Source organism: Neoarius graeffei, chromosome 23 (assembly GCF_027579695.1).
Source record: "Neoarius graeffei isolate fNeoGra1 chromosome 23, fNeoGra1.pri, whole genome shotgun sequence".
NCBI classification, from domain to species: Eukaryota; Metazoa; Chordata; class Actinopteri; order Siluriformes; family Ariidae; genus Neoarius; species Neoarius graeffei.
Genome location: NC_083591.1, coordinates 43,688,253 through 43,715,792, shown reverse-complemented (window position 1 = coordinate 43,715,792; position 27,540 = coordinate 43,688,253). Strand labels below are relative to the sequence as shown.

The window sequence follows — 27,540 nt, the reverse complement described above, 5'->3', positions numbered from 1 at the left end:
ATTTTTTAATATTCACCTTAGACCCCTCTATCAAACGGATATCTCCATTTCGACATTAGGTTTACAATTTCACAGAGTTTGATAAAAATGTACAGTCACCCAAGAAAAGTGATACTTTTTCTGTCACATCCATAACGCATCTTTTATTGGCGTTTTCTGGCATGCCCTAGATGTACTATGGGAATTGTTCTTGTTCTATCACTTCTCCAGTATGGTACGGCCTTAAAATATGCAACACCTGTTTAAATACTGGGAGACAATAAAACATGCACTGGGTCATTTGTTGCCATTTTGAGTTCAAGTGTCACGTCCATAACGCTGGAATTCCTCTGTTTAAAGAGCACAAGATTCGCGCCGTGGTTTGTAAGCATGGCGCAAATGCCGTAAACCGGTCTGTCATTGTCGCAAAAGAAACCTCCCCCCCCCCCATTTTTATTGCAAAATTAGATGATTTACTAAAATGATATTTTTGGCGGCCAAATTCGCGGAATTCCGCGGATCCTTCACAGCCCTGATCAAGGTTCAACATGCTCCGAGATGCTTTTCTGCTCACCACGGTTATAAAGAGTAATTATTTAAGAGTGAGCTAATGTAAGCTTCCTGCCCTTCACTTTAAATAACCAGTCAGTGTAAGCCTGTGGTCAGAACATGACAGGGTCTCCATTCTTTATGAAGCAACAGTTGTTTTCTTGATAGGTTACTATGAAACCCTTCACCCAACCTGGGTCATGATATTTACATTACAATAACCGGAATACTTTTTTCAGACATAACATTTATTACATTTTGTAGCATCCGTCTCCTAGTAAAGACAAGGGGCTACAAAAAGCATATCAAGAGCATGAAAAACTAACAGTGAGAAGGTATGAGAGCTTCATCTTCGCTAAACATCGTAAGAGAACCAGGAATGGAACAGAAATTATAAATTTAAGATGACTTCCTAGTTCTGACAACATGAGGGGAGGGGAGGGGAGGGGAGTGGAGGGAAGAGAGAGGAGGAGAAACCACACACACACACACAAAATAGAAAGAGGAAACACAGATTATATATAGTGCTTAATGGAAGGGTCATATGAAGAGGAGGACAACATGCTCTACGTTCCCGTGGAACACATACTGTGTTATAAATTTGGAGTCATTACTTCCTCTCAAAGCAATCTCAAATAATCAATAAGAAAGACAACTTGGACGACAATAATAATAATACCCTTGTAGTGCTATCAAATAATTGCATGATGAATTACTGCCAACAATTTTGATTAGGTCAACATATTTTGAAACACAAAAGTGTATATAAAAAAAGACTTTGTAAACACAATACAAAACCTTTTTTAAACCTAAATAGCATGTCGACAATGTGACCATCAGGTGTTTATTGCCAGATAGCTATGCATTGTACAGTTGCACTTTATTTCATAATCAAAAGAACCGATACTTAAATAAATGTAAATATATAAAATAAGAGCATCTGCACTTCATCGTCTGATCAGTTTTATTTCTTCAGTGTAAAACTTTGATCCTGTTGTAGTCATTCACCTATGGCACAGAGGTTTTATCATTCTCACACACAGACGCGTGCACACACCTTTGGAAATAACCCGAAGGACTTCTTAGATCTTAATCCTGGGTCTGGACCCCTCAAAAAAAAAAAAAAAAAAAAAAAATCTGTCAAGAAATGAAGAGACCAATATTTTTTTTATCCCGTTTTCTGGCATTAATGTTAATACTTTCCCAAAATTATTTGAAGAACGACAAAAAAAAAAAAAAAAAAAAAATCAGTATTGCCTAGGTTTGAATGAAATTAAATCCTAACCAAATTATTGGTGAAGCTCTTATTATAGATATATTAATTTAGTTTTTGAAACTACAGTCACCTCACTGTCCCCAACACGACAGACGCCAATCATATCATATCATATATCATGTGTTTGATCTATATCGGTAGATTTTGATTAACAGTGTACGTTTTACTAGGTGAAGCTTTTAAAGTGTCCTTTCCTGGCTTCCCATTGGCTGGAGCTGTTGAAGCAGCGACACTGGCATCGCCGGGGGTTGCCATGGAGACGGGTATGTTCCGTTTGATCGGCTCATCGCTTCTGGATCGCTCCTCTGGGCTGGGCTGTGTGGGTGGGGCCTGCTCCACTGTGGGAGGAGCTGTGTGCTCCTGCTGCAGCTTTTGGCTCTGAAGGAGGCGGAGCTGAACGCGGAGTTCCAAAATAGCCTCTTGCTCCTCGTGGATGGCCTGATTTAGATGAGTGTTCTTGTTCTGCAGAGAGAAACCGCAAAATCCTATTATTGAATAAAGTACATGTCTGATAATGTTTTAAACTGATTATTATTGATAAATACTTTTTGGGCTCAACATCATATCAAACATTAAAAGGAGTACGCCACCCCCAGGTGAAATTGAGTCAGTCCCTGCAGTTGGATGAGTGAGCCAAAGCGTTTTGTAGCCGACCCAGCCATTGCTCTGATCTAGAAACGCCCCGGTTAGCTTTAGCTTAGCGTAGTCGCTGTAATCCGGCGTGTCCAGCTACCATTGTCGTTGCAAAAGTGAATCAAATAACTCAAGATTTTTTATAATTATTTCTCATGACCTGTACATTCACATCGAGTACACATATCAATGCAAATTAATATGAAGGGATTTACTAGACCAATTTATATCTGGAACTAGCCTGGCTAACGTGACTTCAAAGCTCTCCGAGCATTTGGTCTGGCCAAGCTATTAAGCCAAACCGTTTCCCAGAGCCCGTGGTTGACCCGCCTCCCTGAAATGCCTCAGTTTGCTACTGGTCGAAGCCAGAAAAGGCTGTGACGAAGCTTAAACCAAATCACATCACTCTTTCCTCTGACGTATGTGACGCGACGGAAACTGCTTGAGTAACTGGTAGATTAAACTCTTACCAGAGCCGGTCGGGAGCAAGGCGAAAACGTCCTTCCTTTCAATAAATACCTCCAAAGCTGCTCTTTGCTCCGTTTTCAATGAGAACTTCCCGTTGAATGCTTTCAATACAGCATCTACCGCTGTAAACAATCTATGGCTTCCGGTCACAGTTCTACTACGTCAGTGCCTTGAACACGCCTCTACCCAGGGCCGTTGGAGATGCTCAAAGTTGATTGGTTCCCGATTTTTCAGGAGCTTGGAAATGCTGTAGATAGCCTGCCTGGCCAGACTAAGCTCGGAACAGGCCCTTGTGTTGCGTCACGCTTAGGATGGGCGGGCCCAGGCTAATCTGGAACCATTTTCGGCCACAGCACAGGCAAAGCACCGCTGCAGGCGCAAAGACACCACGCAGCACCACAACTTCCGTCAATACACCAGTGTTACCAGCATGTAGTTGCGGTAAGAGGAGAAGAGAAGAAGTTGTAGTAAGGTTGTTACGCAAGTAGTTTGAAGTTAGTTTCACATCTACTGAGGAAAAATGGTTATTTGCTGTGTGAAGGGCTGCAATAACAAGCAGAGGACGTACACGAACATAATGTTTCACAGAATTCCAAAACCAGTGGAACGAAGAAATCTTTGGCTTGCAGCCCTCGGCATTCCTGCAACACCACCAGTGGATAAAATCAATCAATATCGTGTTTGCGATGAGCATTTCAAACCGGAGGACTACGAAGAAAAAAAATGCAGTATGCTACGAGAAAGGTGTTGCTACATCTGAAGGATACGGCCGTTCCATCCATTTTCAGTACAGAGGCAGAACAGAGTTCATCATCCATGCCTGTACGTATAATTTCTATCCCTCCTTCCTTGGGTTATACATTGCCAACGTTATAACTGAAACGTCCCGTTAGTCCGACTCACATTTCGAACTCGGGTTCGAAAAGGTAGGGTCTTGGATCTTGGTAGTCGAAGTCATCATCTTCGTCTGTCGTGTAATCTTCCATATTCATCGCCATTACAACTCGAGAAAGCACACCTGTCAGTGTCAGCCTAGTAGCAGAGAACTTAGAAGTCACGCTGGTGTATTGACAGAAGTTGAGGGTTTTCAGGTGCTGCGTGGTGTCTTTGCGCCTGCAGCGGTGCTTTGCCTGTGCTGTGGCCGAAAATAGTTCCAGATATAAATTGGTCTAGTAAATCCCTTCGTGTTAATTTGCATTGATATGTGTACTCGATGTGAATGTACAGGTCATGAGAAATAATTATAAAAAATCTTGAGTTATTTGATTCACTTTTGCAACGACATGCTAGCTGGACACGCCGGATTACAGCGACTACGCTAAGCTAAAGCTAACCGGGGCGTTTCTAGATCAGGACAATGGCTGGGTCGGCTACAAAACGCTTTGGCTCACTCATCCAACTCTAGGGACTGACTCAATTTCACCTGGGGGTGGCGTACTCCTTTAAAGGAAAAGGCAACTTTTGTACAAAATCACCACAAATAGATAGATAAATATATAAAGTAATCGATCATGGAATTTATAGAGAAAGAACAGACCGCATAACAGTATCTTTTAACTTTTAATAATATGGGCTTGCGCTGAGCTCAGCGAAGATGCGTTCCGCCATATTGATCTACTGCGTGACGTCATGCGACCCACCACTGAAAAGAACTCTTCAGTGTTTCATGGTAATAAGGTAAAAAACCAGTACAATCGCTTCTTCAAAGTTTCACCAAATGGTTTTATTTATGCAACTTAAAGCTCATAATACTGTATAACTTTGGTTGAGTAAAAACACGGAGCAAAAACATGGCTGAGTCCTGAATGACTCCTATTTGGATTTGTCCTACCAAGCCTACTGCGCATGCGCGAAGCGGCTCGGCTCGGTTTTCCCTTTCGGGCGCTCTCGTTTTCTGTTAGAATTTGGTAAAGAAAAAAATAAATAAATATTATTTACCAGCTTACCGGGTCCATGAACATAAATCGGACAGCTGACAAGGTCGGGATATAAACGAATCGAATACAAGCCACCCGCCGGGACTCCTAATCACAGTGATCTGCTTGTAAACACTGTTTTCATGGGCCCAGTGACATCACAGATCAGAGGGAGGCGCATTAACGAAAGATTCTGATTGGTTTATAGTTGCCCACAATCTCAAAATGGCTGCCTCCTCCAACTTCGACTCCTCTGTGTCAATTCATGATTTCAAAGTTAAAAATATTTTTTCATGTTCGATATATAATGGAAATAATTAACGGAATTGATTACGTACATGTTTTTCTCCTATTACACACCTGGTTTTGTACAAAAGTTGCCTTTTCCTTTAAATAAATAAATAAGATAGATAGATTTTATTAATTATACAGACACGAGTGGGAAATACACCACTTTTATTTTTCATACAAACTACATCTGGGATCACCGAGTACCATATTTTCCAATATCTCCACTCGTGAGGATACCGATGACGTCACTCCCAGTATTGTCCTGCGGAGTTGATGCGCGTTGTCAAAATGGCAAACCGATTCAAAATTAAAATTCGTTTGATTAATGTGTGTTGTTTTTATTTTTGGTGGATGTGTTTATATAATTAAATAATATTGGCTGGCTTTTTTTCGTTGTCTATCAGATATAGTCCATCTAACTAGCATGATATTGAATGAGTCGAAGACGAGTTCAATATCATGCTAGCTGAACAGAATATATCTGACAGACCATGAAAAGAAAAGCCAGCCAATATTATTTAATTATACATACACACTCTTCATATCAGCATTCTCAAATGCCAACGCTAGCTTACCCGCAACTCAGTGCTGTTAGCGCGGGTCCAGTTACCTTCATCAATAGCGTTAGCGAAGGCCAACACTAGCGCAGTCAAGCCAGTGCTACCGAGAGCTCCTAGCACAGGCTAACAACCGAGAAACTAAGGGTGTATTCAGACCAGGATAGTTCGATAGTTCACTTGCTTTGGTCCGAACCAAATGTTTTTTTTATTTTTTCATTTTGGTGCGGTTCGCTTTCACACTGTACATTTTAGTAAGCGGACCAAAATCTGTCAACAAAGCCACGCGCCCTGAGGTCGTCCAGCTATTGGTCAGAGACGACACGCACAAAGCGTTAAGTTCAAAAGTAGTCATGGAGGCTTTCCGTGCTGTTATTCTTTTTAATGTCATCAAAGCTATACGTTTTTTCCAGTTTTTACTGTTTTCACAATTGTGCGATTACTATGCTGTTGTACAAGTAATTTATTAATGACGACTTCAAAGGGCAAGGCGGCTACGGAGGATAGCGCTGATGAGTGCACATCATGTGACAGTTCTGGCTCTTCACGCAAGACGGAGGAGGTATGTGTCGGGATATTCGCCTTATCCATCGTAATAGATGAATTTCTTTTTTGCGTCGCTAGTACCGCCACTTTTTGAAAGAATGTCCCTGATTTTAATGTAGGTCTGACGGAGTTTCTTCACTTTTAGCCGACATTGTTCTGGGGAGCGCGTGAACCCCTTCTCCTTCATTTTCTCACTGAATACAGCAAACACGTCGCCATTTTTGTGTGTTCTCTCCAAAAGCACAGATATGTGGACATCTGCCCATATATCCACAAGGGGACGCGTTTCTTCCTCGGCCCACGTTTGCCCCCTACTCATTTTTTGTACTCTGTAGTCTAGCCTACCGCTGGTCTGAATGACTGAACGACTGTTGTAAGGTTCCCTTGACAACCGAAACAGTGTTTACACTTTGCGGTGGAGTGTCAAGACTCTGTTTCCCATAATGCTCGACAAACGACAGACACTCCCGAGGTACAAAAAAGCAAAACTGTCGGATTAGGTCCGGTCTGTTTTCACACCTCCAAAAGGTCCGCACCAGGGTTCCTTTGGTCCGGACCGAGTCCGACCTTGCAGCTCGGTCTCGGTCCGCTTGTTTGGTCCGGACCAGAGTTCGGTGGTTTGTATTCAGACCAACCCAAAAGGTCCGGACCAAGGGAAATTTGGTTCGTTTGGTCCGGACCAAACAACGTAGGTGTGAATACGCCATAAGATTTCCATCTCCAGACTCTTCTTCCATGCATGCTCACCACAGTATTTTTCACTCATACTTAAGGATTCATTTCCATGTAATTTACTTACTTATAAAATCAACACTGACCGTTACACACAACGGCGCGACTTGGCAGCCAAAATTCTCTCAAAATCTTCCGTTTATAGACGCAAGCCTGGCGGCCATGTTTGTTTACAAATTGTCACAATCGCTCGCTAGCGTGGAAGTTTTATATCTCCGACGTGTGACATGTTGTCTTGACAACATGCAATATTGTAACGTTTCATGCGCATTCTACACTGGGTAGAGTAGCAGAATACATGTAGGATAAGCGATATAACAACAATATTGCATGCTATCAAACCAAATGAATGAAACCCGCTAGAAGGGAACAGAATGCATGTTTTTATTCCATATAAATAAAAAGCACAGTGGCATGAAGATGTGAAGTTTGTCTTCTTGTGTTGAAAAATCTTTCACTCACTCAAACTATGTTCACCACTCAAAGATAAACTTCATATCTTTGTGCCACTTTGTAATATTTATTTATATTCATTACCGTATCTCCCTCATTCTCTCACCTCCAGCTCCTCATTCTGCTTTTGTAGATCTTCCAGAATAATCTGCAGCTCCTCCTCGTCCTCGCTCTCACTCTCGCTGTCTGACGAGTACTCTTCCGTCTCACTTCGGCCCTGCTGCCGGCTGTGCGCACGCGTGTATACACGTGCAGGAGAAAGATATGTTAGTTAAACCAGAGTTTCCCAACATTCTTATTTCAACTGAACCTAAATTACTTGCCCTAAAAAGTACCACATGACTAGTCTGGCTAACGTGACAAAGCTCTACGAGCTATTGGTCTGGCCAAGATATTAAGCCCAACCGTTTCCCAGAGCCCGTGGTTGACCCGCCTCCCTGAAACGCCTCAGTTTGCTACTGGTCGAAGCCAGAAAAGGCTGTGACGAAGCTTAAACCAATCACATCACTCTTTCCTCTGACGTATGTGATGCGACGGGGCTAACTGGTAGATTAAACTCTTACCGAAGCCGGTCGGGAGCAAGGCGAAAACGTCCTTCCTTTCAATAAATACCTCCAGGGCTGCTCTTTGCTCCGTTTTCAATGAGAACTTCCCATTGAATGCTTTCAATACAGCATCTATGCGTAATAGATGCGGAAGCGTGAATGAAGCGCTTCCGGCATAGATTCTGTAAACAATCTATGGCTTCCGGTCGCAGTTCTACTACGTCAGTGCCTTGAGCACGCCTCTACCCAGGGCCGTTGGAGATGCTCAAAGTTGATTGGTTCCCAATTTTTCGGGAGCTTGGAAGAGCTGTAGATAGCTTGCCTGGCCAGGCCTTCGTGTTGCGTCACGCTTAGGATGGGCGGGCCCAGGCTACCACATGACATTAGCAGATGCAATGGCCAATATTTATCCATCCATCCTTCCCTTTTTGCTTCTTACCATGACAAAACCTGGGAATATCCAGGGCACAGGGAGGGAGGGAGGAAAGGGGGGGGGGACCCAAACACACACTTATTTGTTGAATTAATGCAATCTAAGGGCCTCTGCATGCTCTTGCGACAAGGCTTTCGCAGATAGCTTTTCGCAGACAGTTGTAATTTATCGTTGAGCAGGGAGTAATAGGCGTGCGCGATGTTATTCACCGCCACAACGCAAGGGGGCGCGAAGTCGCGAAATCGCTAGGAGTAGTTGGTGGGTGTGGTTAGTGGAGTGTTTATCCTCCGGTTACTTATAATGACTAGAACTGGAGTCGTATAGATGTACGTACTTCCTCACTTCCTCGATCAACCGCTCTTCGTGCTGCTCCATCTTCGCTCGTGTTTTTAAAAATGGCGGTCGTGAAAACAAACCAAACCAGGAAAGTAGGGAAGCAGAAGTGCGTGTACAGCGGATGTAGAGTGGACCAATCAGAGCCCTCTTGTCTGCGACGCTGTCTGCGAGGCTTCTGCGGTGGTCACAATTTTTGGGAGGTGCGCGCAGAGCGTCTGCGAAGGTGGGGGGGCTACGCAGATGCTATCTGCGACGCTATCTGCGAGGACTGCGTTGTCAGCATAAATTGGCCTTAAGTAAGTGCATGATATTTCTGAGGGAAAGAATTATAAAAACAGAGTTTGGACTCTTTGGTTCTGTTTATATCCCTCTTCTCAGTCATGTTACTGCCACACGTCCAGTGGTCACGTTACCCTCATTTTACTGCTTAGAGATGGAAACAGAGAAATCCAGTGCTAAACAGCCAATGTAGCTAGATAACACTGATATGGGCAAAAAAGCATGCTCACTAGTCGATGTGCAAATAAATAAAGATGCCAAAAGAAATATAGAACAAGAACAAAATGTGGAAGCTGCTTTTCCTAGATCGAGAAACCTGTTGATCATGAAGTTGGACACAGTATTAGCTACATTCTTCCTGGACAGCCAATCCAATCATTATTTATTAGAAACTGATAAACTTGGATCAATGACTGCTGCAAAAAATAAAATATCTGGTGTGGCAACGTGTGTGTTTTTTTGCTAGTATGGTCATATCTGACTTGCAAGAATAAGATGACGGACATTTGTCAAGCTAGCTACTCTGCCACTGTCGCTCCTGGGGGGGCTTAGCTGTGTGTACATGGGTGTCGAGAGAGTGGGGTCAAACAAGACGACAGTGTCATTTATATCCCCCGCCCTATATACCAAGTTTCAAGATATTATTTGTCACATTTTTCAAGTTCTGCTGCAGGAAACCAGCCCGACCTCTTTACATGGCATAATAAACCCACCGGACCTTTGGTCCAGGTGAGCTAAAAAATAAAATCTCACATTTCTTAGTATCAAAAGGCACATATACATTACTTAATCAACACATATACCCAGGGTGCGATTTGTCAAAAAAACAGAAGGGGGGATGTTTTTTTTTAATCATGAAACGTCACAAAATTAAGGTAACAATAGGCTAACAGCTCAATAACATCATCCGATGATATCAGATGAATAACACTAAATGAAAACGAACACTAAACCAGAGATAGTAAATTCATCTTCCTATCTCTCTGACTAAATACACGAACACTAACACAACAAAGTTCGCATTGCTTGTCGTGTTGCTGTGATGTTTCTCTCCCTCCGGATTAAATGGACAGTGACTCGAAAATCACTAAAATACATGAATACTAAATGAAGTTTGCTCTGATGGCGCAGTTCACAATGTGCCCAGCTTTCCGATTTAAACTGTTTTTTTCTCATCCTTATACTTCCTGTTTCATGGACTGTAACGGATTTGCTTATTTAGTAATTTTAATACAGAATTTACTTTGAAACTATAATCAGACACTCCAACGCCCCCCCTAAAAAAAAAAAAAATCGGCCATGAAAAAGGCGGCATCCGCTAAAAGGCGCGCTGTTTGCATCCCTGCATAGAACGCAAAGATATTGTTATTATCTACAATGTATCTATTTGCTGGGGACGTTCGTGAACATCAAAGCTGCCACTTCGGGTCATTTTGAAAGTGAGTGCAATGTAGACCATAGAAAACTGTCTCACAACATGCCTGTCATGTCAACTTTTTTTTTGGTTTGTTTGTTTTATTGACGGGGTTGTCCCCGAGGATTTTTTTTCAGCAGAGATAAAAACCAGAGGGGGGCAAATCACACCCAGCATACAGGGGCTTCAAAGTTTGGGAGAATAGCAGGATACAAATAATTTACAGCAGGGTGCAAAATGGTAAAATGTCTGCCAGCGGCAGACATAATGCACGCAAAGCGTGCAGGGATATATATATATATATATATATATATATAGATAGATAGATAGATAGATAGATAGATAGATAGATAGATAGATAGATAGATAGATAGATAGATAGATAGATAGATAGATGCAAGTATGAATTTTTCATGGGGCGGGATGGTTTGGAACAGGCCATCTAAAATTGGGATAACATTTACCCGGGACGGGTATTTGAGGCGGGTCGTCTAGCTTAAGCTTGATTAGCATTGTTACGCACACCAGTGTTTCCCACAGAAATTTTGGAGACTATGGGGGAGGCGCGGTGAACGTACGTTCGCGGTTGTTTAAAATTGAGTGATATGTTAAATATTAAGTTATTACTGAAAAACTATTGATTAAAAAAACAGACACTGAGAAATGGTCCTATAAACAACTTTACCAATATAAAAGATTACCAGGACTACAAAAATGCAGAAAAATAGGCTTTACTTATCCAAATGCACCTGTTGGTTCAAAAGTTAAAGTGCAGAGAACCTCACAGCACGACATGAAGTTACCTTAAAATATAATATAAATGCCTCAGCTTTCATGTAAGAAAAAAAAAAACTATTAATACTAGTACTGTGTGCAGGCAGTCTCTCCTGAAGACTAAATTAAACAATAATTATAAACTAATAAAATAAATGGCTCAGGCTTCATAGAAGAAAAAAACAATTTGAACAGAATCTCACAGTATGATGCTGAAGCTGCCTAAACAATGGAAAATAAAATACCATTTTGGCAAAAACGTTGGCATCCATTAATTTCTTGTATTAAGTAAAATAATATGTTGCCAGATACTGCTGACGTTTTACAGCCCAAAATATGTTCAAAACCCGCCAAAATGCACTTAAAACTGCCCAAATTGGGCGGGAAAACGCGCAATCTGGCAACACAGGCGGCAGTAATGGCTGCACTCGTGTCGAGGATGTAAACACAGTTGACGCGGCAACGGACATACATGACATAGTGGATGTAATTTACGTTCACAACTTTTTTTGCTGTCAGAAATATTTAATATTAAATTTTGTGACTCGACTGACAATAGCCGGCGGCATAACAAGCCATAGCCGTCGATTTGCCGCCGGTGACCGGCTACTTTTGAGACCGCTGAGCATATACCAACTTTCAAGACCGTACCGCTCATAGTTTTCAAGTTCTGCTCCGGAAACAAAACCTACCTCTAAGACTAATCTGAAAGACTAAGTCTGAAATTGTTTCCATGGAAACATGAAAAATTTCTCAAATTTCTTAGTATGAAAAGACACGTCTACATCACCTTGTTAACCTGTATATCAAGTTTCAAATCCATATCATGAATATATCTGTGAAGAATCTCAGTCATCCAGGTACATAGTAATCTGTGGTTACTATGTACCTGGATGACTGAGATTCTTCACAGATATGTTTCTACGCACTTTGGGATGAGTTCCCTTCGACTGGTGCGGGAGTATGAGAGGACTTCCAGAAAACTGGCAGACATCTTAGCCAGAGAGGTTCGTTCATTTTTGTCAACCTGGAACGACCATCATTGAACAGAGGTGGGTGTCTAAGACATCTTTCATCAGCCACCTACAATGCAGCCATCAGCATTCTGATTTGGATTCTATGATGATCCATGAGAGGATAAATACTGGATACTCCCTATTAGTCAGACAGAACTGAGGAAGCCTTTCGGATGAGAGGCGAAACGTTTTCAAGAATCTTCAAGCAAGTCCAGTTGCTCTCTTCTACCAACCACATATCATGAATAGTTTTGGATATGCGCTCCGGAAACGAACATTGCTCTTAGAAACTAAGTCAAAATCTATTTATGTAAAAATGTGAAAAATACTTTTTTTTTCCCCCCCCAAAAAATAGCAAAAGGCTAGCCTGGGCCCGCCCATCCTAAGCGTGATGCAACACGAGGGCCTGTTGCGAGCTTAGTCTGGCCAAGCAAGCTATCTCCAGCTCTTCCAAGCTCCCGAAAAATTGGGAGCCAATCAACTTTGAGCATCTCCAACGGCCCTGGGTAGAGGCGTGTTCAAGGCACTGACGTAGTAGAACTGCGACCGGAAGCCATAGATTGTTTACAGAATCTATGCCGGAAGCGCTTCATTCACTAGAAACATTACGAACATGGAGCAAGTTCTCATTGAAAACAGAGCAAAGAGCAGCCCTGGAGGTATTTATTGAAAGGAAGGCCGTTTTCGCCTTGCTCCCGACCGGCTTCGGTAAGAGTTTAATCTACCAGTTAGCCCCGTCGCGTCACATACGTCAGAGGAAAGAGTGATGTGATTGGTTTAAGCTTCGTCACAGCCTTTTCTGGCTTCGACCAGTAGCAAACTGAGGCATTTCAGGGAGGCGGGTCAACCACGCACTTTGGGAAACGGTTGGGCTTAATATCTTTGCCAGACCAAATGCTCGCAGAGCTTTGAAGTCGCATTAGCCAGACTAGCAAAAGGCACCAGTTCACATGTTGCTTGATATGTATACAAAAGTTTCATGAAGATATCTTCAGTAGTTTTAAAGATATGACCTGGAAACGAAAACGTGACCGGACGGACGGAACCCGTTTCTACATTCCCCACCCAGCTTCTTTGGGCAGGGGATTTAAAAAATAAATAAATAAATAAATAAATAAAAACCGGGGGTGGGGGTACCGTTTTTGTAGTTCACCGTGTCCAAATTCTAGCAATACACCTTTACATAAACACATGTATAAAACACTACGTTATAAGATTTTAAGATGTTTCTTTTCATTTAGTGAAATTATTCGTAATATATATGTTATTTACCAGCTGGGAGGTCCGTATGGTGAAATACCGTGACCGAGGTCTTGAAAGAGGGCCTCAGTCAGTATTCAAGGCCAAGGTCACGGTAATTCACCATACGGACCAACCTTAAGCTGGTAAATAATATATTTATTTTTTTCTTTACCAAATTCTAACAGAAAACGAGAGCGCCCGAAAGGGAAAACCGAGCCGAGCCGCCATTTTGAATCCTCATTCACGGCTGTAATGCAAATGGCTTCCTCCTCGGTATACAAGTGCACTTCCATGGCAGGAAAAAAACTACATTTTACCACCTATGTAGTCCCCTATTTATACAAATAGGAGTCATTCAGGATTCAGCCATGTTTTTGCTCGGCGTTAGCAAATTAGAGGTTTTCGGCTTTCTCCTGAAAAGTTTTCTTTTATTTCTTCTTCCTCAGGGTAGTAAAACTCGCTTTCGCTGTGAAGACTGTCGTTATCGCTATCCATGATGTAAAATTAATGCTATTCTCCTGAGAAATGCTGGCAAAAATTTATAAGATTTTTGATAATCTTATAAATAAATCTTATAAAAGAAGATAAATGTTGACAAAAAAATGCTACTATGTTTGTTGTCGTTGTGAACGAGCAAGTCACCAGAGGTCCGTAACCGGGGTCCGTACCGTAGGATATGGACCTGCTCGCCAGCCAATCAGAGCGCAGGATTTGATGGAAACAGGACCGCGAAAATAATATTTGTTATGGACAATGCCTTCATATATATTTTGTCTAGTATTCAGATGCTGAGGCTTGGAACCATTTGAATCATGATGTATGATTTTATTTATTTATTTTTACACACAGTCACAGTGAAACGATTGCTTTAATTTGATTTGGCACTGACGTTTTCAGTTCCCTGATTCATGACCGCAAACATGTGACAACAAATTACATGCTATACTACTGACAGTGTAGTAAAATTAAACCGGGGTGTTAAGACTCGTAATATATTACCCCGCTGAAAAGAGAACCTGTTAACTCTGACCTCTGTATGTCAGCAATCTCAGCACGCAGTCGTTCGATCTCCTCCTTCTCCGTGGCGATCTGCCTGCGCAGGACCTGCTCCAAAGCAATCAGCTCCTCCTGCTCGGTCAGGATCTCGTTCTCCTACGAGAGAGACATGAGTGTTTTACTCCTGCACGTTTAGTCTGTTTGAGCTGGAAATAGATAGCACTCTACTGTAATTTAAAAGCAAAATGAGAAGCCCTGGATCAACGGGACATCTATAGCTTACATCCATTAGTTCCTGAAAACTCATTGTCCCTCATACAGTCAGGAAATGTAACCTGAGTTTCTCTGAATCCAGCAGATCGCTTTGGTCTCACCTGAGCCAGGAGAATGTTAAGGACCTCCTCTTCATTCTCAGACATCTCCTCTTTGGACACGTCTTCTTTAGACAGGCTGGCGATCTCTTGTGCTATCTTACTCTCACACTCCTGCATGTGTGTGTAAAAAGAGACATCAAAGAAAGAAAGAAAGAAAGAAAGGTGAAAGAAAGAAGGTGAAAGAAAGTGAAAGAAAGAAAGGTGAAAGAAGGTGAAAGCAAAGAAAGAAAGAAAGAAAGAAAGAAAGAAAGTGAAAGAAAAGAAAGGTGAAAGAAGGTGAAAGCAAAGAAAGAAAGAAAGGTGAAAGAAAGAAGGTGAAAGAAAAAGAAAGTGAAAGAAAGGTGAAAGAAAGAAAGAAAGAAAGAAAGAAAGAAAGAAAGAAAGAAAGAAAGAAAGAAAGAAAGAAAGAAAGAAAGAAAGGTGAAAGAAGGTGAAAGCAAAGAAAGAAAGAAAGGTGAAAGAAAGAAAGAAAGAAAGAAAGAAAGAAAGAAAGAAAGAAAGAAAGAAAGAAAGAAAGAAAGAAAGGTGAAAGAAGGTGAAAGCAAAGAAAGAAAGAAAGGTGAAAGAAAGAAAGAAAGAAAGAAAGAAAGAAAGAAAGAAAGAAAGAAAGAAAGAAAGTGAAAGAAAAGAAAGAAAGAAAGGTGAAAGAAGGTGAAAGCAAAGAAAGAAAGAAAGAAAGAAAGAAAGAAAGAAAGAAAGAAAGAAAGAAAAGAAAGTGAAAGAAAGTGAAAGAAAAGAAAGGTGAAAGAAGGTGAAAGCAAAGAAAAAGAAAGAAAGAAAGAAAGAAAGAAAGAAAGAAAGAAAGTGAAAGAAAGTGAAAGAAAAGAAAGGTGAAAGAAGGTGAAAGCAAAGAAAAAGAAAGAAAGAAAGAAAGAAAGAAAGAAAGAAAGAAAGAAAAGAAAGTGAAAGAAAGTGAAAGAAAAGAAAGGTGAAAGAAGGTGAAAGCAAAGAAAGAAAGAAAGGTGAAAGAAGGTGAAAGAAAAAGAAAGAAAGAAAGAAAGAAAGAAAGAAAGAAAGAAAGAAAGGTGAAAGAAAGAAAGAAAGAAAGAAAGAAAGAAAGAAAGAAAGAAAGAAAGGTGAAAGAAAGAAAGAAAGAAAGAAAGAAAGAAAGAAAGGTGAAAGAAGGTGAAAGAAAGAAAGAAAGAAAGAAAGAAAGAAAGAAAGAAAGAAAGGTGAAAGAAAAGAAAGTGAAAGAAAAGAAAGAAAGAAAGGTGAAAGAAGGTGAAAGAAAGAAAGAAAGAAAGAAAGGTGAAAGAAAAGAAAGTGAAAGAAAAGAAAGAAAGAAAGAAAGAAAGAAAGAAAGAAAGAAAGAAAGAAAGAAAGGTGAAAGAAAGAAGGTGAAAGAAAAAGAAAGTGAAAGAAAGAAAGAAAGAAAGAAAGAAAGAAAGAAAGAAAGAAAGAAAGGTGAAAGAAGGTGAAAGCAAAGAAAAAGAAAGAAAGAAAGAAAGAAAGAAAGAAAGAAAAGAAAGTGAAAGAAAGTGAAAGAAAAGAAAGGTGAAAGAAGGTGAAAGCAAAGAAAGAAAGAAAGGTGAAAGAAGGTGAAAGAAAAAGAAAGAAAGAAAGAAAGAAAGAAAGAAAGAAAGAAGGTGAAAGCAAAGAAAGAAAGAAAGAAAGAAAGAAAGAAAGAAAGAAAGGTGAAAGAAGGTGAAAGAAAGAAAGAAAGAAAGAAAGAAAGAAAGAAAGAAAGGTGAAAGAAAGAAAGGTGAAAGAAGGTGAAAGAAAGAAAGAAAGAAAGAAAGAAAGAAAGAAAGAAAGAAAGAAAGAAAGAAAGAAAGAAAGGTGAAAGAAAAGAAAGTGAAAGAAAAGAAAGAAAGAAAGGTGAAAGAAGGTGAAAGCAAAGAAAGAAAGAAAGAAAGAAAGAAAGAAAGGTGAAAGAAAGAAAGAAAGAAAGAAAGAAAGAAAGAAAAGAAAGAAAGAAAAGAAAGAAAGGTGAAAGAAGGTGAAAGCAAAGAAAAAGAAAGAAAGAAAGAAAGAAAGAAAGAAAGAAAGAAAGAAAGAAAGAAAGAAAGAAAAGAAAGTGAAAGAAAGTGAAAGAAAAGAAAGGTGAAAGAAGGTGAAAGCAAAGAAAGAAAGAAAGGTGAAAGAAGGTGAAAGAAAAAAGAAAGAAAGAAAGAAAGAAAGGTGAAAGAAGGTGAAAGAAAGAAAGAAAGAAAGAAAGAAAGAAAGAAAGAAAGAAAGGTGAAAGAAGGTGAAAGAAAGAAAGAAAGGTGAAAGAAAAGAAAGTGAAAAAAAAGAAAGAAAGAAAGGTGAAAGAAGGTGAAAGCAAAGAAAGAAAGAAAGAAAGAAAGAAAGGTGAAAGAAAGAAAGAAAGAAAGAAAGAAAGAAAGAAAGGTGAAAGAAGGTGAAAGAAAGAAAGAAAGAAAGAAAGAAAGAAAGAAAGGTGAAAGAAAGAAGGTGAAAGAAAGAAAGAAAGAAAGAAAGAAAGAAAGAAAGAAAGGTGAAAGAAGGTGAAAGAAAAAGAAAGAAAGAAAGAAAGAAAGAGAAAAAAGAAAGGTGAAAGAAGGTGAAAGCAAAGAAAGAAAGAAAGAAAGGTGAAAGAAAGAAAGAAAGAAAGAAAGAAAGAAAGAAAGAAAGAAAGGTGAAAGAAAGGTGAAAGAAAAAGAAAGTGAAAGAAAGGTGAAAGAAAGAAAGAAAGAAAGAAAGAAAGAAAGAAAGGTGAAAGAAGGTGAAAGCAAAGAAAGAAAGGTGAAAGAAAGAAAGAAAGAAAGAAAGAAAGAAAGGTGAAAGAAAGGTGAAAGAAAGAAAGAAAGAAAGAAAGAAAGAAAGAAAGAAAGAAAGAAAGAAAGAAAGAAAGAAAGAAAGAAAAGAAAATAAAGAAAGAAAGGTGAAAGAAGGTGAAAGCAAAGAAAGAAAGAAAGAAAGAAAGAAAGAAAGAAAGAAAGAAAGGTGAAAGCAAAGAAAGAAAGAAAGAAAGAAAGGTGAAAGAAAGAAAGGTGAAAGAAAGAAAGAAAGAAAGAAAGAAAGAAAGAAAGAAAGAAAGAAAGAAAGAAAGGTGAAAGAAGGTGAAAGAAAGAAAGAAAGAAAGAAAGAAAGAAAAAGAAAGAAAGGTGAAAGAAAAGAAAGTGAAAGAAAAGAAAGAAAGAAAGGTGAAAGAAGGTGAAAGCAAAGAAAGAAAGAAAGAAAGAAAGAAAGAAAGAAAGAAAGAAAGAAAGGTGAAAGAAAGAAAGAAAGAAAGGTGAAAGAAGGTGAAAGAAAAAGAAAGAAAGAAAGAAAGAAAGAAAGAAAGTGAAAGAAAAGAAAGGTGAAAGAAGGTGAAAGCAAAGAAAGAAAGAAAGAAAGGTGAAAGAAAGAAAGAAAGAAAGAAAGAAAGAAAGAAAGAAAGAAAGTGAAAGAAAAGAAAGGTGAAAGAAGGTGAAAGCAAAGAAAGAAAGAAAGAAAGGTGAAAGAAAGAAAGAAAGAAAGAAAGAAAGAAAGAAAGAAAGGTGAAAGAAAAAGAAAGTGAAAGAAAGGTGAAAGAAAGAAAGAAAGAAAGAAAGAAAGAAAGAAAGAAAGAAAGAAAGGTGAAAGAAGGTGAAAGCAAAGAAAGAAAGAAAGGTGAAAGAAAGAAAGAAAGGTGAAAGAAAGAAAGAAAGAAAGAAAGAAAGAAAGAAAGAAAGGTGAAAGAAAAAGAAAGAAAAGAAAGTGAAAGAAAAGAAAGAAAGAAAGGTGAAAGAAGGTGAAAGCAAAGAAAGAAAGAAAGAAAGAAAGAAAGAAAGAAAGAAAGAAAGAAAGAAAGAAAGAAAGGTGAAAGAAAAGAAAGTGAAAGAAAAGAAAGAAAGAAAGGTGAAAGAAGGTGAAAGCAAAGAAAGAAAGAAAGGTGAAAGAAAAGAAAGTGAAAGAAAAGAAAGAAAGAAGGTGAAAGAAAGAAAGAAAGAAAGAAAGAAAGAAAGAAAGAAAGAAAGAAAGAAGGTGAAAGAAAGAAAGAAAGAAAGAAAGAAAGAAAGAAATCGGTCAGAACGTGTACCCTCTGTCCTCGTAGTTGAAAAAGGAACTAACTGAGACAAGGGCAACTTTAGTGTTACTATCAGAACATTTTCTTTAATACTGAATAATGAGATTTGATTTATAAATAAGTTCATGTTTATTTACTCTCTCTCATATATATATATATATATATATATATATATATATATATATATATATATATATATACACATACACACATACACACACACACACACATATATACATACACACACACAACCGTTCAAAAGTTTGGGGTCACCCAGACAATTCTGCGTTTTCCATGAAAAGTCACACTTTTATTTCCCACCATAAGTTGTAAAATGAACAGAAAATATAGTCAAGACATTTTTCTGGCCATTTTGAGCATTTAATCGACCCCACAAATGTGATGCTCCAGAAACTCAATCTGCTCAAAGGAAGGTCAGTTTTATAGCTTCTCTAAAGAGCTCAACTGTTTTCAGCTGTGCTAACATGATTGTACAAGGGTTTTCTAATCATCCATTAGCCTTCTGAGGCAATGAGCAAACACATTGTACCATTAGAACACTGGAGTGAGAGTTGCTGGAAATGGGCCTCTATACACCTATGGAGATATTGCACCAAAAACCAGACATTTGCAGCTAGAATAGTCATTTACCACATTAGCAATGTATAGAGTGGATTTCTGATTAGTTTAAAGTGATCTTCATTGAAAAGAACAGTGCTTTTCTTTCAAAAATAAGGACATTTCAAAGTGACCCCAAACTTTTGAACGGTAGTGTATGGGCAGCCGCCGAGGGCTGCATCTTGCAGCGAACACCCGCACAAAAAAGGCTGTTGGCTAATCGATTACATCTTGACTGACTATTTTAGTATCTTTTCTTCAACTCCACCCTCTGTTTGCTAGAGAGCTGTGATTAAAACGAGCGTTTGGAGAAAAGCGAAGACGCCCATTCCATTACGGCATGACACGGCACAATTTCAGTGTTAAATTGTGTGTAATGGAATCCAGTCGCATTACTTTTCCTGTTAGTGGTTGAACAGGATATAAAAACAAGATCAACTGTGCGCTACTGCTCACTTGCGTATCCTCTCCGTCTCGCTTATATCAGATTGCAAGCAATCGAAGGAATAGGAGACTTTTTATGAATGCTGACTTCAACAAATAATTAACCCTGAAACAAGTAAGTAAAGAGCAGTGTCTCTCCCCAGGGATTTCACACAGCATCCTGGTAAACTGTCAATTTGAAATAGCGTCAAAATCCACCCCGTATGTTTCGTAAATACATTCAGTCGGTAAACAGGAAGTCGATGTTTTCAGGTCTGTGGCACGGTATACAACCCCCAAGCTGAAGCTCGGTACCAAATATCAAGCAGTTGTGATTTTGTAGTTGCTGAGAAAAAAAAAAAAAAAAAAAAGTGTTATGAACATTTTGTAAATCCATGCTATACATGTTTCATAAATAGATTCAGTCAGTAAACAGGAAGTCGATGTGCGACAGACCTGAAAATGGTATACACGGTATAGAACCCCAAGCTGAAGCTCGGTACCAAATATCAAGCAGTTGTGATTTGTAGTTGCTGAGAAAAGTGTTATGAACATTTTGTAAATCCATGCTATGGTTTCGTGAATAGATTCGGTCGGTAAACAGGAAGTCGATGTGCGACAGATGGTATACATTAGGGGTGGGCAAAAATATCGATACGGCGACATATCGCGATACTTTGTCTTCCGATTCAATATCGATACTCAAATTTGAATATCGATATTTTTTCAAATAATAAATCATGTTTCAGACGGGTTGTAAATCCAGTACGACTTCCGCACCTCCGCTCTGCAAGGTGTCGCTGTGCCGCTATCTCACTGCAAGGCACTCTTCGTCTTCTCTTTTTTCCCGGTGGTTGCAGTGAGGAAAAAAAACAAGCAAGCATGGCTGTTAACGTAAACCTAGAGACGCCGCCGAACTTTAAGGCAGATGTTTGGAGGCACTTTGGATTCCAAAGGAAAGGAGAAAAAAAAAAACAAAACAGTGAGCTGGACAAAGAGTACGCACTTTGCAAAACCTGTTTCGCTCCAATTAGATATTCAATTTCTACTGCAGGTGACATAATCAGCTCTCAGAGGAGCTGTCTCACCTCTGAGCATGCTGACCAGCTGCTCTTCCTGAAGAGGAACATGCAGTTTTGAAATGTGTGCTCACAGTACAGGTTTGGATTAAACTTTCCATAAGTACTAGGCACAAGTTAAATGTTCTCAAGTTTACAAAGAACAAATTGATATTAGTGTTAGCACTGAAATGTATGTGCAGTCTGCAGTGCAAGTTTTAAGTTTTCATAAAACAATTTGATTCTGCTTGTTAAGCAGCACTGATGTGTCCATGCTTACAGAAAAGTTGAGAATACTAGCACAGAAATGGGAATTTTCTGTATGTTGTAATGAAGCAACTCTTGGTTTTGCCAGCAGTGGAACAGAGACAAATATATGTCTGGCTAGAGTGTGTAGTTATGTATGTGAAATGTAATTTTACAGTGGTCAATAAATTCTGATTTTCTTCAGTGACACATATCATGATGTGGTTGAAATTTCTTGCAATATATCGATTATCGCTGAATCGCTGTACCGTGATATTATCGTTATCGTGGGCAAAATATCGCCATAGTATCGTATCGTGAGGTATCTGGTGATACCCAGCCCTAGTATACATGGTATAGAACCCCCAAGCTGAAGTTTGGCACCAAGTGGCTATGATTTGCGGCTGCTGAGAAAAAGGGTGTTTCGGACGGACGGACAGAGGTGAACCAGTATACTACCCCCTAGGGCTGTGCCGATAGACGATGCCATCGTCCATCGACGATGGTGGTCATCCATCACGATGGAGAGCCACCATCGTGATACCACGCCCCCTCCTGTCATAATCATGCATATACGGTATCATCTGGGCCTATTTAACCAAAAAGTTAGTTTTTTGTTAGCTTAGTTAGTTAGTTTTGTTTAATATATAAATATATAACATATTATAAATACATAATTACATAAATCATTATAAAGTAATATCCTATTACTGCTTGTTCACGTAGGCTATGGTGCAGGGACATGCTAGTGAACATAACGTGGTTACACAAATATAGTATGCTACTAATAATAAATTTTGACTTCATTTTTTAGCCTACACTATACTTTTGTAAAATTTGTCATGTTGTTCAAACAAATAGCCACTATTAACGACTTCAGTCGGGAAATATTGCACCCCAAACGGCAGTGAAGCGCAGACTTCGGCAGAAGTCAAATAACTTTAATCTGGTAAATAGGCCTACTTTCAGACTCAAAATGGTCCACTCTAAGCCATAATGTCAAACCAAATGGAAGAATGAAGGTGATTCTGACAAATGTAAAGACAGTAAAAAAAAAAAAAAACCAATATTAAATCATGATTTTAAAAGCTGGTGCAATAATTCAAACACTAATAAATTGGAAAAATTAGCGCGTTCAAGTGCGCACTAAAGGCCGAAACGCATCTTCAATTGATATGGTGTAAATAAACAATGAGTAATAGCTTAAGTGTAGTTTCTTCTCATAGTTTGAATACTAGTCTTTCATTGTTAGAGCTGATTAATATCTTGCCGTGATCAGTGAGTGCTCGGGGAGGTTCATTTCCACCTGCGCTTTGCGCAGCTCATTTCTCCGAAGCCAGCTGTGCGCAAACGCAGTGTTGACTGCTCGGCAAACTCCAAACGCTCGGTCTGTACTGGCCCTCTGCTGCACAAGTGAGTTGGTTATGGCCAGGTTCAGATTGTGCCCAAAACAACTTAACCACGGCCATTTCAATTGCCTGATGGCTGTGACAATATTCTCCCCGTTGTTATGCAGGCGATCTTTTTCTCCTCTATTTTCCATTCGGCAAGTGTCTCGCGCAATGCGTCTTCTAAATTGTCCGCTGAATGTGTCTCTGGCATGAAACTCGTCTGCAGGCATTTGGACTGCATTGCCCACTCTCGGTCCACATAATGTACGGTAGCTGACATATAGGGGCATCATGTTGCAGCTGGACCACATATCCGTTATCAAGGCCAAATATTCCACATCACCTAGCACTTTTTTTTCTTTACGTGCCAAAGCCTCGGATGAGTATCTAATAATTTTAATAATAATAATAATAATAATAATATATTTAATAATGTGGTATTAAAATCCCCCCCGCCGCCCACGATATGATCGTCCATCACGATGTTTGCACTGTAAACATCGTCGATGCCAATTAAGGGGACATCGCACAGCCCTACTACCCCCCCACCCCCACCCCCCAGAGTGAAGGGATAACAATGAAATGATTATGTTTTACACTGGGGCACAATCACCGATATGCATTGCGTTTCCATAGGACACGGTTTCTACGTGCTTATTGTAAAAATATATCGTGGCGACTGATTTTCTCCTCATCATGGGAAAGTCATGTTTCCAATTCAGGGTGGCATGAAATTCTTTCCATTACAAATAAACAAACGGATAAGAAAAAGATCCAAGCCGTCAGGTGCCTGGTTTAGGAAAAAGAGGAAAGAAGAAGAGGAGAAACACCTAAAAGACATGCAGCTATTTCATTGCTTTATGAGTATAATATTATGCAGGTAATGAAATAGACTAGTACAACATTTATGTTGCTTGCTACGTTATTGCACATAGGGCGACAATATTCCATTTGCTGTCCAGCTAGCTTACATAACACTGGATATAATTTCACACAGTTTCATCATGATAATGCGTGTAGCCTGCAGCAAAATGATTCCACTCGAACCAGCACAGACCAGATTTGGTCAACTTTCACTGAAGTGATATCAGAAAGGTTTTCCGTGATTGCACTGATTAGTTCCTGAGCTTCCAGGGTCTATATTATACTGATGATATATACATTTTGAGTCTTATGCCGAGCATTAGCCAAGGAGGGTTGTCTGGTTCACTTGGTGCCTGCGTTCAAAGTTTGATAAACTGTGCATAATGACACACAGGCCTAGAATTAACTGTGCAACAAATGTACACTCACCGGCCACTTCATTAGGAACACCCACACACCTGCTGTTTTATGCCGATATCTAAATCAGCCAATCCTTTGACAGCAGCACAATGCACGAAAACACGGGCGATTGCTCTAAGACAACGAGGGAGGCTCAGCCTCCTCTAAAAATGACGAACATCGTGTAGGATGAATTGCGCTAGGCTTTTGTTATAGCCGACCTTATAACATTGCTATTTCAGATCCAGAATCATAGAAATATATGTGCTCAACCCAACTACAGTGCGAAATCATTCCCTTATAACTTTAATGTGTGTGTGAGTTTTTCCCCCTCGTGACAGCGCGATGCAGCCCAGCCTCAGTGGACTTCAATGGCATTTGGGAGCTCTGCGCTTTTCAATCTCAAAATGCAAGACGATTATTGGACAAATACTGCGAAAACGCCCGCCCACGGAGTCTCACGGACTCCCAGCCTCAGTGGATTTCAATGGCATTTGGGAGCTCTGCGCTTTTCAATCTCAAAATGCAAGACAGTTATTGGACAAATACTGCGAAAATGCCCGCCTACGGACTCCCAGCCTCACAGTGGGAGGGACATGGCAGTTTCCGCGAGGAGACTGGTGATTGGTGAAAGCGGCCGGATATTTTCTTTGATTGACAGCTCGTTTCAACTATAGACAGGCAGCGGTGAATTTCAGTTCAGTCCCATGCGGATTCGCTAGTGCTGTGGTGTATTGTAAGAGATCAGCTTACATTTCGATTTCATTCATTACATACGGTTTCTACCAGCTTTTTTAGTTTGTATATATTTTCATTGTAAATAAAGTGTAAATATAGTGTTGTCAAGTTTGCTATCTTAGTTCCAGAAATTTCGTTTATCTGAGTGACTGAACTTGAGGGGGCTAGTCAGCCAGCAAGAAAGCTGCGCACGGATGCCGAGCATTGCTGATTTAATTTTGGCGAAGCCATTTGCCAGTCTTCCTTTCGAGGAAAAAATTAAAATTAAAGAGCAGGGTAGACCAGCGCCTCAAATTGACTTAGTGAAAAAGGTAGGGAATAATACTTGTTCCTTTCAGCTCTCCTGGTACGAGAAAGTGAATTGGCTAACAGCAAGTGACCCACATCGACAACAGTAAATAGGCTACTTTAGTAATATGTCATGGATGGACCAAAAATATAGAATCTATTTAAAATGTTTATGCTGAGTATATTATATTGGAATATATATTTTTCTGGATATGAATTAAACACAGCTACAATTTGGAAAACATTTTTAAACAAAAACACAGCCGAGAACATTTCACACTACAGACCTGGATTAAAAGTGAAGGGTTATCAAAATTGTCAATAAAACATTTCTCAGTCAAAATAAGTAAAATATAGGGAAAGTGTCACTGAATGAAATGTGTGGCACCCAGCTCTATGTTTGGCTCCCCAAGGTCAGTGCTTGTGCTTATTCCAGAACACTCTGCTGTTACTGCTGAGGTTCCTGACAAAGAGCTGCTTTCAATAATGATCAATTTTTAAACAACATGCCACAATTTTAAAATATAAAATGTTAAAATATACCCCCCCAACACCACCATCATGTATATTGGACAGTAGCTAATGGGCCAAAAGAACCTGTTATTTCACAGTTTGTGACGCTGCCAACAATCAGCCAGATCAGAGGCAAGAGTATGGGCAAAATTGATGTTTTTTCTTTTAAAATCTGGAAATATTGTAACTGACCAGCCTCCCCTGTTTGAAAGACTACCAGCCGCCACTGCATGAAAATCATGCAGATACAAATCAAGAGCTTCAGTTAATGTTCACTTCATTACATTTACGGCATTTAGCAGACGCTCTTATCCAGAACGACGTACAACATGCCCACAGCAGCTTGGGGAGCAGTAGGTGCCTTGCTCAAGGGCACTTCAGCCATTCATTCCTGCTGGTTCAGGGAATCAAACCAGCAACCTTTTGGTCGCAAAGCTGCTTCTCTAACCATTAGGCCATGGGTTCCCCAGTATCAGAATGGGAAAAATTGTGATCTCAAAAGTGTGCCATGGGTGTTGATTTGAGCCACATGGACTGGTTTGAGCATTTCAGAAACTGCTGATCTCCTGGGGTTTTCACACACACAAAACAGTCTCTAGAGTTGAGACAGAATGGTGCGGGGAAAAAAAAAAAATTTATGAAACGTCTTGTTGATAAGAGAGGTCGGGGAAAATGGCCAGATTGGTTTGAGCTGCCAGGACGGATATAGCAACTCATAACAACCGTGGTGAGCAGAAAAGCATCTCAGCACGCAACAGCAGACGCTCTTATCCAGGTTTCGAAGATTCAGCCAAGAACAGGAATCTTAGAAAGTGGCTGGTGAGTGTATTTAGGGCGTCAGACTCATATGCTGGCTTTAAATGAAAATTCAGGGGGCAACTATAATAAGTAATTAAAAAAAAAAAAAAAGCAGAGTTTTGGGGGCTTTTTTGGAAAGGGGAAGGGGAGTTGGGGCGCTATACAAGCTAGAACCACCACTTATTCATGTAATACACGTAGTTTTAGCAATGTGACCAACGTACACATGTAGAGCTCTTTTCCAAAATGCTATAAATCCATTTTGATTGTTTTCAGAAAAATGACATTTATTTACCCAGACCCATAAATTTTGCAAATATTTAATTTATCCTGTTATAATAGATAGTTGGTTCAGTCTGAACATTTTCAACAATAATTGACAAATCTAACAGCGTTACTGATTATAAATCCAAAGTTTATTTTTTTTCAAAATGCTTTAAATCCATTCATTTTTTCTGTCTTTCTGTTTTTAAAACAAGAGAACATGCTGTAGATATATAATATCAGGAACTTGTATCCTTCCTCTGGTGTTAGCTTTCTGTTACTATCTCTTATGGTAACAGGTCGGTTTTGACCCGTGTCTTAAATCAGCCATAAAATACCCTAAAAACAATTATTTATCATCCAATTTGTTTCTTACCTCTTGGTTACCTTGTTAGGCTCCCTTATCCATGAAAAGATTGGTTTTAATATTTTTGTTGTGGCCCCCTGGGCCTTTCTTTTAACAGCATACCCCTCGTTTTCAATATAAAAAAAAAGTGGTCAAATGAACCTCAAGAGAATAATGTAAACAAATAAAAGGTTGTTCTGTTACCTGACTATTACTGAGGGGTATTAGATATTATCAACTATAGTAACCAGGCTTTTGTCTAAACGGGGGAACAGGGGCGCTGCGCCCTCTTACTCTCGGCGTGCGCCCCCTTACCGACTCCGTGAAAACATCCCAGCAACACTACGTGACAATGTGTCTGATCATCAAATACGTTATAATTGCTCCAAAAATATTCCAATCATAGTAGATACACCGCCAGACGGTGCAAAAACAATCCGAATTGGCGTTTTCCAGACTGAGGCGCCATGTTGTTTACTTGTCGCGGCTGCTCTCGCGAGATTTGACATGGGTTACATACAAGGTCAGCTGACTTGTAGAGCGAGATTTCTCGAGACTGAATGACCTTTCACCCACCAGCGGGAGCTTTTGACAGAAGTAGTTCGCGAGTTGTTTTTGTTGACACTTGGGCATTTAAAGATGTCATCCCGCAGCACGAAGCGGAAGAAAGCCAAAGACTGTCCGTCCGGGGCAGAAGAAGATTACTTCTTTCTTTTTCAATGTTGACAGACAATTTGTTACAATCTCCCTCTCAGATAGCCTCAGAATGTCCCATTGGAGCATTTTTCAAAGGCTTTGCACGGCGGGGGGGGGGGGGGGGGGGGGGGGGGGGACAACCGGCACCATCCCCCCCC

General features: G+C 39.9%; 1 protein-coding gene across 2 annotated transcripts in view; it reads right to left on the bottom strand.

Annotated features, from left to right (window-relative positions):
• Positions 1-1,342: 1,342 nt before the first annotated feature.
• The window catches only part of ralbp1 (ralA binding protein 1), a 74,818-nt gene continuing 48,620 nt past the window's right edge, over positions 1,343-27,540 (bottom strand). For both annotated transcript variants that reach the window (XM_060906215.1, XM_060906216.1), the window contains 4 exons: positions 14,810-14,920; positions 14,470-14,591; positions 7,507-7,627; positions 1,343-2,266 (listed from right to left, as the gene is read on the bottom strand). In XM_060906215.1, the coding sequence (XP_060762198.1) occupies positions 1,934-2,266; positions 7,507-7,627; positions 14,470-14,591; positions 14,810-14,920 (687 nt within the window). In that variant the 3' untranslated portion in view covers positions 1,343-1,933. The remainder of the gene's footprint in view (positions 2,267-7,506; positions 7,628-14,469; positions 14,592-14,809; positions 14,921-27,540) is intronic.